An 11,927-nucleotide genomic window follows, 5' to 3' on the forward strand; every position below is an offset into this window, starting at 1 on the left:
GGCTGATCTCTTCTGGCTCTGTCCCAGAGGATCAGGTCTGCTGAGTAAAGCACTAGGGGAAGAATGAGCGTCACGAACAGCCTTCACAGAACAAGACAAACTTGCAGGAATCACCTGAAGTAAAAAATAAAGCTCTAAAATCATTATTTTAGGCACTTAGAGATAGAAAATAGCAGGAAATTCATGTTTTTAAAGTTGCCATCAAAATCACTTCTCCTTTGTAGAAAAAATATAATGGACAGTTTTTCAGAATTAGAATCTTTAAACTATTCACTTGGAGCTTAAGAAGTAGAAATTTCCAAAGAGAGTTTCCTCTGAACCACATGCCTGTATGTAGTTTTAATGCAGCATTATAGGACTATCTACTGTCATCTGTTATTACTAATGTTAATACATTTAAACCCTCCCTACTACCTTCCATGTTTTTTCAAGCCAGTTCCTTAATTTTTACTGTTTCATTCAATCATTGTTTCTCTCTTTTTCTGGCATTCACCTTCTCGATAGCTCAACCTAATACTGCCAGCATGGTCAGGAAGTGGGTATTAGGTTACCTCCTTCATTGCCAAGAGCAGCCTTCTGTAGTTGGTCTTGCTCCTGGAGCTGTGCCTAAAGTGAAGCGGTCAAGGTGAGGCTGAGGACTTTAGTTTGGCTGCATTAATTCAAGGTTAGAGACAAGGGAAGACTGACAGTGAAATAGAGCTCTGCCAAAGGAGAGCTGGTCTGGGGCTTCCCTGGCGGCGCAGTGGTTGAGAGTCTGCCTGCCGATGCAGGGGACACGGGTTCGTGCCCTGGTCCGGGAAGATCCCACATGCCGCGGAGCGCCTGGGCCTGTGAGCCATGGCCGCTGAGCCTGCGCGTCCGGAGCCTGTGCTCCGCGGCAGGAGAGGCCGCAGTGGTGAGAGGCCCGTGTACTGCAAAAAAACAAAAAAAAAGAGTGACGTGAACTTAGAAATTTATATAATGGAGTCCACTTGTAGGGGTCGGGAGGAAATAAGAGCACAAACAAATGGTGGTATAAGAACGCATGGCAGGGCTTCCCTGGTGGTGCAGTGGTTGAGAGTCCGCCTGCCAGTGCAGGGGACGCGTGTTCGTGCCCCGGTCTGGGAAGATGCCACATGCCGCGGAGCGGCTGGGCCCGTGAGTCATGGCCGCTGAGCATGCGCATCTGGAGCCTGTGCTCCGCAACGTGAGAGGCCACAACAGTGAGAGGCCCACGTACCGCAAGACAAACAAAAAAGAGAGAGCTGGTCTGAAGTCTAAGGTGAAACTAAATTCAACCACAAAAAATAAAATTGCTGGATTCCAAAAAGGACTTGAATAGACATTTCTCCAAATGGCCAACAGGCCCATGAAAAGATACTGCACATCACTAATCATCAGAGAAATGCAAGTCAAAACCACACTCATTAGAATGGCTACGATCGAAAAAACATAAAAGAACAAGTGTTGGTGAGGATGTGGAGAAATTGGAACCCCTGTGCACTGTTGGTAGGATTACAAAATGGTATAACTGCTACGGAAACAGTATGGAGGTTCCTCAAGAAATTAAAAATCTATCATATGACCCAGCAATCCCACTTCTGAGTATAAATCCAAAGAATTGAAAGCAGTGTCTTGAAGAGAGATTTTCGTACCCATGTTCGAGGCAGCACTGTTCACAATAGCAAAGAGGTGGAAGCAACCCAAATGTCCACAGATGGATGAGTGGATAAACAAAATGTGGTATATGCATACAGTGGAATATTATTCAGCCTTTAAAAGGAAGGAAATGCTGTCACATGCTACAACCTGAATGTACCTCGAGGACATTATGCTAAGTGCAATAAGCCAGTCATAAATACTTTGTGATTCCCCTTGTATGAGGTATCTAAAGTAGTCGAATTTATAGAGAAGTAGAATGGTGGTTACAAGGGCCAGGGGAGTGGCAAAAGAAGAGTTGTTGCTTAATAGGTATATAGTTTCAGATTTGCAAGATGAAAATGTTCTGGAGATCTGTTTTGCAACAATATTGGTGTATTTAACACTACTGAACTGAACATTTTTAAATTTAAAATTAAAATGAATTTAAAGTAGTTAATTTTATGTTATGTGGGGTTTTTTTAAACCACATTAAAAAATGCTATGAAGGAAAAAAATGAGACTAATCAAACTTGATTCCTGGATACATGTCAATAGATGCCTGTCTCTCACACTCTATTATAAAAGAGACTGAAATAAAATTTTTATGATACTAGTCTTTATTCTTGGAAAACAATTACCAGGAAGAAGTATTCTCAACCAAACTAAGCATTTAACTCAACTATTACCTTCAAAAATATAGTTTTTTACAGTATGGTTCCTGTAAACTAGGAAGATTAAACATAAACTAAAAATGTTATATCAAAGTTTATTTGGGCTACATCTTTAAAAGATAAATATTATTTTATTGTGTGTTTTAGTGATGTCTCCCCCCTTTTTTTTTTTTTTTGCGGTACGCGGGCCTCTCACTGTTGTGGCCTCTCCAGTTGCGGAGCACAGGCTCAGCGGCCATGGCTCACGGGCCCAGCTGCTCCGCGGCATGTGGAATCTTCCCGGACCGGGGCACGAGCCCGCGTCCCCCGCATCAGCAGGCAGACTCTCAACCACTGCGCCACCAGGGAAGCCCAATGTCTCCTCTTTTTAAAAAGCAAAATGAAGGTACTTGAGTTGGTCCTTAAAACATCAGATTGCAGTTACTCCATGTCCTATTAGAGGATGCTAAGTTTAAAAATAGTTCATGGCCTGCAGTCTAAACAGCAGTTGGGCAGAAGAGACGTCGTTTGTTCAACAGACATTTACTGAGAGGGTACTTTGTGCCAGGATCTGGGGATAGCAAAATGAATAAGACATGGGGGTAAAGAGCACCCCCAGTGCATCTCCTGCCCCTGGGTTTCTGGTGTACCCATCTGGGAACCCACCAAGGAGGACAGAATAGCCACTCTTGAATATTGACAGGCTTCTGGTAAAGAAACTGCTTCTAGATGAAAAGGATCTGTGATGGGAGGGGAGAGTATGCATCTGAGTGGAAGATGGGCCTCTTACTCAACCATTTGCATTTATAGTAAAGAAAAAATAATGGCAGGAGAAAAGCTAATTTGGTTCTTTGTGGTCTTTTCCTTCTTTATGCTGCTTTGCCATCACCTGGCACTTAGATGATTTCGTGGCAGGCCTGTGCTGGGGCTCTGACTTGGGACTGAGCCACAGCTCTCTCAGGATGCGGGTCTGTAAAATGAAAAATGCCATCTGCTCTCCAGATTCACTTGCACACTAGTCAGGGAGCTACAAATGTGGGATTTACAAATTATTATGGTTGTTTGCTGGAGATATTTTTAGCCTCACATTAACTTTTTTTTTTTTTTTTTTTTTTTTTTTGCGGTACGCGGGCCTCTCACTGTTGTGGCCTCTCCCGTTGCGGAGCACAGGCTCCGGACGCGCAGGCTCAGCGGCCATGGCTCACGGGCCCAGCCGCTCCGCGGCACGTGGGATCTTCCCGGATCGGGGCACGAACCCGTGTCCGCGGACTCTCAACCACTGTGCCACCAGGGAAGCCCTTATCCTCACATTAACTCTTGCATGGCAGGCAGGCAGGCAGGCAGGCAGTGCTAGAGACGTGTTTTCTTTGTTTTTGTTCTCCTTTTTTTCCTTTCAAACACGTTAACAAACGTATTGGAAATTTTGGGTTTTTCCTTAGAGCCTAGAGGACAGCTGTTTAAACGGCCATGCACCCTATTTGCTCGTTATGGTCAGTCTCTTTCTCCAGAGGTAACTGCTTATTAGCTCCTTAGGTGAGACTCTCCCTTTCCTTCTTACTTTCCATTTTAAGAAATGAAAACACTGGGAGACTAAGAGAAAGTTGTAAATAAACCCTTCAGATTCTGCAGCCCACGCAAATACTTTCCAAACAGACCTCCCCCGTGGGGCTCACACCTGTGGAGAATGAGGCAGCATTCTTTTCCCCAGAGTCAGGAGCTGGTTCCCAAACTAGTCCTAAAAGGAGCAGAAGAAACATACCTGCTCCTGCCTTTTATATCCTGAAGCCTGTCCTCAAAAGCTGCCTTGCATGGGGGGAGGTAGATGGGGTGATGAGAGGGTTAATGAAAAGAAATGCCTTGTGACCCCAGGCTTGCCGTGTGACATTTTCCTGCAGGAGTTTATGCCTACTTGGCATCTCATTTAAACTTGGTTCTTTGTATGAGCAGCCAAGGGAAGACAGTGTGCAGCTTCTCCGGGCTTCCTGCTCCCCATCAAATGCTTTTCCCGTCCATGTAATGCACCTTGGGTTCAGTGTTTGCCCCTTTTCTTCAGAGCTAACCTATGTGTCTGTATCCCACTCCAGGCCATTCAGCTGTTCCAGCCGTGAAGAGATGTTGTTGCTCCAACACCATCCCAGCCCTCGTTGCGGGGTTTCGGGCTGCAAAGCAGGTGGCGGTGCCTCCATTCCCGGCAGGGGTCTGGGACCGCTGGACCCTCCAAGGCAGGCCAGCAGAACGCCTTGCCCCCGGCCCCTGCCCTCAGGAGCGCAAGGGCACCTCCCGGACACCAGGGCTGCACCGCCGAGCTCAGCCCTGCCTGCCCCTGGCCCCTCGAGCTACTGCTCACAGGCCGCCGCCGCCCAGCCCTGCACCCCAGCCGGGACCCCCAAAAATGGCGGCCACTGGCCGGCCCAGCCTCCCAGCCCCGAGCGCAGGAAGGAGGAGGGAGCAGGGACGCGGCCCTCCCCGCCCTGGGTGAAGAGGGCCCACGCGGTCCGAGAGGACAGCCTCCCCGAGGACGGCGCATCGCCTGGGTGCGCGAGCCCCAAGCACTACCCCAAGCCGGAGGCCCTCCCCAGCCCGAGCAGCACTTCTGACCCCGACACGCCCCTCGGGGCCCCGGGCACTCTGGGCAGGGTCTCCCTCCGGATCTCTGGGTCGGCCCCGCTGGCCTCCCTGCCGCCTCGGGAGGACGACGACGACGAGGTGTTCGCGAGGGACCTACGCTCCACCGCCTCTTCCGGCCCCGTCTGCGAGGCGCCGCCCCCGCCCAGCTGGGAAGCCCCGGCCCAGAACCTGGACCGCTTCCCTCCGCCTCCCCCTGAAGCTGTGTGCGCGGAGCAGTGGGACAGCGAGGGCTACCGGGAGCCCCACGTCAGGTGAGAGCAGCCCTCCGCCAAGGTTAAGGGTCTCCCTCCCCAGGAAGAGATTTCCACGCTCCACGCTTCTCAGAGCCGCCTCTGCTGGCCACTGGAGAGCCCTGTGGAGGTTTTTTAACAGGAGCCCAGCTCACGAAACTGGCACAACTGTTCCATTTGTTGACCTTGGTGGTCGTCATTTTAGTAGTCCTTGGGCACCGAGGTGTGGTTCATTTCTGTGGATGTGGCAGGTTCAAAGAGTCCAAATAAACAGCATCCCTCTTCCCTGCCCAGAGTTCTGAACCCGTTAAGAAATAAGGCAAAAGAAAAAGGCATTCAGAAGACAAAAAAAATCACTGTTATTACTGAGAGAGCTGATCCCGGAGCATATGGCTTCTATCTGAGTATAAGTGGGCCTCCTGATACTGAGCCCCGAATTAAACAGGGGTGCCCGCCTAGTCACAGGCTGTGCTGGACACACACACAGCAAGCACACGTGTGAACACGCAAGAGCAAGCCTGGAGGTAACCTTACTCTCTAAAGGAAGAGGCTGGACTAGGAATGGGCTATGGTCAGCTTCTCTTTGCAGAGTCACTGTCTCTGTCCATAGGAAGGAATAAAGAGTAAGGCTGAAAGTCATTAACGTTTAGGGAAGACCTCTGCTTGGAAGCCAGGAGAATGAGGAAGAGGCATTTCCCAACACATACTCCCTAGGACAGCACTAAAATACATTGTCTGATAGCACCCTTGTCGTAACTTCCCCTAAACACCACCTGTTCCCTTTCACTACCCTCTGTTCACTTTGATAAAGCTCTGGAATCCGAGAACAACATTCACCAAAACTGAATTCCTGCTACATCTGTTCCCCTTAAAAAGTCACACAACCCCCCTGTGACCAGCTAGTGGACTTAGTTGAAGGCCCTTTTGAACCCTGCCGTTTGTGGGGAATAACAACCCCAGAAACTCCTGATGTGTGTGGGAAGCTGCAGGCCTCGTGTGCAAACGTCTCCCTGCCTTCCTTCACCCTCCTGCTGACTCTTCTCTTAACCACTCTCTTTTAATACCCCAGCAGCTCCGGCAAACTTGCCAAGGTGACAGTTGCCAAGGAAAGGCCCATCCCTGGTGCAGCCCATTTGGTTGATAGTCAGATACTGGCTTCCAGATCCCAAACTTCCATCAAGAGTTCAGAGGCCAATGAGACCAACCCACCCTCCACCACCGGTGCTCCGCCCCAGGCTGCCGGGTCTCTTAGCAAGCAGCCAAGCCCAGGGCAGCCACCTTCCATCCAGACCCAAAGCCTCAGCCACGACCCAGTCAGTGGGCCTCACAGTTTAGAAGAGAATGTCAGCTCTGGCCCTCAGAAGACCTCAGAAGACATGAGAACAGAGGCTCTGGCCAAGGAAATTGTCCACCAAGACAAATCTCTGGCAGACATTTTGGATCCAGACTCCAGAATGAAGACAACTATGGACCTGATGGAAGGTTTGTTTCCACGAGATGCTAATCTTCTGAAGGAAAACAGCATAAAAAGGAAGGCCATGCAGAGAACTGTCAGCTTCCCAGGATGTGAAGCTAAGAGGTAAGTCCCCGGTCATGACCCAAAGAGACTTAAAATTGAACTCCTTCCATGGGGGTGATGATGAGTCTAGAACTGCTTATCTGAGGTTTTCCCGCTTCCAAAGATCCTGACCCCAGACTGACATTCCATCTCAGCCTTAGGGGAATGGCTCTGACCTACCTTGAGTTGTTTGCCCAGCAACAAGTAGTAATAGTAATTACTGTTTATAACCTATCGTTCACGTTCTCTGCGTCAAGCATTATATTCTTTAAGCATTATCTCATTTAATGTTCGCGAGAACCTTCTGAGATAGCTACCAATTTTATCTCCATTTTACAAATGAGGAAACTGAAGCAGAGAGGAATGAGAACCATGCCCAGCTGAAGTCATAGAACATGTGAGTGATGGCGTCTGTGCGCTCTCAGTGCTTATACAGTGCCCTTGAAAACTCAGCACACATGCAGCTGCCCGTTCTGCCAGAGTTGCCCTTACAGAGCCCCATACGGGTCGGTGCTGAGGGAGGGGCAGGTGGAAGTGGTGAGCACACAGGGGCCTCCCCTCGGCCGAGGTGAACATGGTCTTGTAAAAAGCGTGACAGCCTAGAGAAACAGATTGACTTACTCCGCTGACATTCACCTTTGAAGAGGTAGGGTGGGCGTCTGCTCACATCCTGAACATCAGGAAGGGGCTGAACAGGAGAGCGCCCATGGTCTTGTTCAGCCGTGGGCCTGCACCCGAAGCTCCCTGAGCAGCGCGTTTCCCGTCCTGTAACGTGCATCCCAGCGCCTGCCCACAGCCGGTGAGAGGAACGTGAGCCGTCTGTATTTTTCCTCCTTTTGATTTCTCCCGGGTTACTGCAGTATTTTCTTGCATGTTTGATTTCCTTAAGGGACTACTATGGGAGAGATTTAGGATGGTTTTTATTTTCTTCTAAATTTTCAATGAAAACTATATGGATCAACAGTCCGGAGCTCCAGTTAGTGGCTTCTAGACTACATAAAAGCGGAGAGCATTCCATCTGAATTTGGGCTTGCATTTTAGAAATTTCCAGCTGATCCTCGCTAAATTACTAACAGGAACACAGGGGAGGGGAGAAAGGAAAGAACTGCGTGGTACTTACAGGCTATCTGATAGGTTATCGGAGGCTCTCCTGATACAAGCCCTCAGCAGTCACCTTGTCCAGCCCCTCCTTTTTCAGATGTGGCAAACAGAGACTCATTGAGAAGTGACTTATCCAGGGTCATGTGTTTAGCAGACACTTCTTAAGCACCTTCAATGTGCAAGGCAATCCACTGGGTACACGAGGGACCCACAGATGAGTTTCTGTGGATGTGCCAGTCGGTTCACCACGGGTGGTTGTCCTCCAGTCACTCGCTATGGGAAGACCAAAGTAATTTACAAGTACATGCTTAGAAAAGCATTTCCTGGCATTATCCATGAGAACCTAGGTTTAGAAGTGAAATGGTCATGTAGCTTTTGCAGCACTGAGAGCTTCCTAAGGAATTGCAAAAGGATGGCATCGCCATCTTCTGGTAAAAATGAGCATTGTCCTTGTTGTACAGGAGACTGCGCCAGTAGCCACTGTGAGGTTTAATCAGATAGATGTCCCAGAAGCCTATTTGTGAGGCAGTGAATATATGTTGGGGGGGGGACTATATCAGAAGACCTTTTCCCCATCTTTTCAATTAACTGGATTAATATGACTGTATTGTTTAGAGGAATAACCCCAGCAAGCGGGAAACTAGTAAAAACACCTTTTTGGTGGTTCTTTATTCCATAGTAAAATGATGGTCTAGATGTTAAACAATGTCACAAGATTACCTCTCCTAGAGAACCTAATTATGTCCATAGAGTCATCTATTCAGTGAGTAGGGCTTTATCTATAGAGTATGAAAGGCGGCTTGACTATAGTAAAACAAAGAGCATAGTTATTCAGGTTCCCAACTTCTAGTTTGTTCTCCAGCCTTGAAATCCCCCTGCTGTGTAATCAGTGAGTAGATTTTACATCTTGGCATCCGTTCACTGTTGACCAGCAAGCTCCAAATTCCAGGCTTACATAGAGCCTCAGGCTTACATGAAAAGGAAAATGGGTAGGTGTCCAAACAACAATTACAGTAGACATCAGAAACATTATGGGCAACATGGAGGAGTAGGAAATAATTAACCTAAAACCTGAGATTTGTGCAGCACCTTGAAAATACTTTCACAGTGACTAAGTCGAGGCTCCCTGTTGTCTTTCTGTGAAACAGGGAGTCAGTATCATTCACAAAAGGAGAAACATGCAGAGAGGTTAAATGTCCGTAGTCCTGACTCCCACTCCCCTTCCCAATATTGCCCTTGGTGGTTTTCCATCCCGAGTATGCTGGCTTCAAGAGCCCCACACGTTAGTAGGCAGTCACTAGTAAATACCTATTAGTCCATCCTAACTTCTGGGAAGATACTGAATATAATTTTTTTACACATTTCCGAATGGACAAACATATGGTGAAATTAAGCTGCGTGTGGCTGTACTTTTTGTTGTTTCTGACCCAGGAGTGAAGACAAGGAAGCAGCAGGCATGTTGGTCAACTGTCCTGTCTACTACAGTGTGTCTGCTCCCAAGGCCGAGCTTCTGAACAAAATCAAAGCTATGCCAGAGGAGGTGAATGAGGAAGAGGAGCCGGCAGACATCAACGAAAAGAAGGTAAGGAAAGAAATGGGGGGCTTCCCTGGTGGCACAGTGGTTGGGAGTCCGCCTGCCGATGCAGGGGGCACGGGTTCGTGCCCCGGTCTGGGAAGATCCCACATGCCGCGGAGCGGCTGAGCCTGCGCATCGGGAGCCTGTGCTCCGCAACAGGAGAGGCCACAACAGTGAGAGGCCCGCGTACCGCAAAAAAAAAAAGAAATGGGGGCCTTTGTTCTGCTCCCCCCAGAAAGATAGTCGAGGTCCTAGCAGGGTTATTGGCCCCTTACAGCAGGAGGGGAAAAGGCCTGTCACATCACCAACCTCGCCGGACCATCACGAGATTCTCGACTTGCAGGGTACTTGGAGCAATTGCCTCACAGCTCTCCTGTTATTTTTGTTTTTACAAATGACAAAAGTGAAGGTTAGAGGGATTAAGGTATTTCGTACAAGTCACATAGCTGCTTCCTGGTCTAACACAGGGACCCCAACACCGTTCTAAGCAGCTGACCAGCCAATGTCAGTGGTCTGCATAATTTTCATTTCATGTTTCGTGGTCAAAAGGAAAACTAGAAAACCTAGAAACTCTAAGGAAAGAGAGACCGATTGTCAAAAGACACTTCCAAGAAAAGGAAGTGTTCCTCTTTAGATTTTCCAACTCTCTTTGTCATACCTCAATAAACAGCTTGAAAGCACAGTATTGGAATTTAGTTGTTAGCATTTACTGCTCCTACAGAAATTTTAAATGTAAAGCATTTTAAGAATGATCATACGCCATGGAGATCTAAGCCTGGCTGTGCCCAAAGGGGAGAAAGTTCTTGCCCGGCTGCTTTCCCTACAGCCCCAGATGGGTCGCCTGCCACTGTGCTCACAGCTCTTCATACAACTCAGGCCTGCATGCTGAAAAGGAAAGGACTCTGTTAAAGCTTGCCTGATGCTGAGCTGGGAATGTAAGGGCTTTTCAGTGGTGCCAATTCCAGGAGAAACTTTCTTATGTGATTCTGTTTCATTTATTCTATAATATGTGTCCTAAGTTCTCTTGTTTATGTGTTGGAATGAGACCACAGGATATAGACTGTGGGAGCAGGGAGCAATGGGGCAGGAGGATTGAAGGATTTTAGAAGCACCTCCGTCAGTGGTATTCTTCTCCCTTCTACAGTCCCAGCCTCGTTGGGCTCACAGTGCATGGCTGACATGCTGATACGATGCAGCTGCTGTTCGTAACGCATGCTCTCCCAGCCCAATTTCCCCATGTACACGCCTGCTTCATAGCACGCCTCCTGGCTCCCACTTAATGGGATTGGGGGGAAAAACCACATTGCTATAGTCTGTCTATATTTATCCCAGAGAGGGAGCTATAATAAACACCATTGTAAGTACCAAGTTGCCAGGACATCTTTTTTTTTTTTTTTTTTTGGCGGTACGCGGGCCTTTCACTGCTGTGGCCTCTCCCGTTGCGGGGCACAGGCTCCGGACGTGCAGGCTCAGCGGCCATGGCTCACGGGCCCAGCCGCTCCGCGGCATGTGGGATCTTCCCGGACCGGGGCACGAACCCATGTCCCCTGCATCAGCAGGCAGACTCTCAACCACTGCGCCACCAGGGAAGCCCTGCCGGGACATCTTTAACTGAACATTTTACAGTTTTTTGTTGTTTTGTTTTTTGCACGTAGACGTACCCTGCTCTACAGTAGCAGTGTGGCAAACTACTTGTTGCTTTTTCCTCCCCATCTTAATTTTACTTTTTAACTGCTTTTTCATCACTTTATTATCACCCTCCCACTCTGAGGATTATGTGGCAGGAAGTATTTTTAGCCTGAGAACACGAAGGAATAAGAGGATTAGTCCTCACAGGAAATGACAGTAGGTACCATTTGTCAAGCATTTCTTAATCCCGGATGTGGGCTATGGTTTTTTTACTTAGTGCCTTATTACCTTCTTTACACAAAACTGCTCTGACGCCAATATTGTCACATTTTACGCTGAAGTAATCAGAGTGAGCCAGGACAGGAGGAGAAGGAGGGGACACTCAAGACATAAGGGAACAGCGTGGGAGAAGAGGTAGTTGTGTGAAAAAACATGGAGAGCGCATGTGTATTGAAGAAAGATACTTCCAGGAGGTCTGATGTTTGGGAATATATTATAAAATAAATTCTCATGATTAAATTAGAAATTACCAAATTTAGAGAATAACAAAGAAAGGCCATGAATGGCAGGAGACAAGGCTGGGGGGATCCACGGGGGCAGGTCATGGAGGTCACGTGGGGCTTTGTCTGAAATGCCAAAGAGTTTGGATTCTACCGTGTGGTAGAGGAGAACCCTATGAGATTTTTTGTTTTAAGCAACTACAGGTTTATTAACGTGTAATAGAATTTGTGTGTCACTTGCATTTACATATCTGATCTGGAAAGAGAGAAAATATGCAGGCTTTAATTGATGTTGTTGAAGGCATCTATTAATATATTCAGTGTGAAGTTGAAAATGCAGTTCTCTTCGCAAATGCAGTTCTCTTCCCTAAAGCTTGTTAGTTCTCTAACAAGCTTTTATTTTCCCTAAGGATGGTTTTAAAACATGATGCTTGG

General features: G+C 47.8%; 1 protein-coding gene across 8 annotated transcripts in view; it reads left to right on the forward strand.

Annotated features, from left to right (window-relative positions):
* SHROOM3 (shroom family member 3) overlaps positions 1–11,927 on the forward strand; it is a 322,222-nt gene that overhangs the window by 294,451 nt on the left and 15,844 nt on the right. For 7 of the 8 annotated variants that reach the window (XM_073805368.1, XM_019932753.3, XM_073805371.1 and 4 more), the window contains 3 exons: positions 4,355–5,149; positions 6,198–6,707; positions 9,219–9,369. In XM_073805368.1, coding sequence (XP_073661469.1) covers positions 4,355–5,149; positions 6,198–6,707; positions 9,219–9,369 — 1,456 coding nt within the window. The remainder of the gene's footprint in view (positions 1–4,354; positions 5,150–6,197; positions 6,708–9,218; positions 9,370–11,927) is intronic. The other variant, XM_073805369.1, reaches the window with a different exon arrangement.

The sequence above is a fragment of the Tursiops truncatus genome, chromosome 5, assembly GCF_011762595.2.
Source record: "Tursiops truncatus isolate mTurTru1 chromosome 5, mTurTru1.mat.Y, whole genome shotgun sequence".
NCBI lineage: Eukaryota > Metazoa > Chordata > Mammalia > Artiodactyla > Delphinidae > Tursiops > Tursiops truncatus.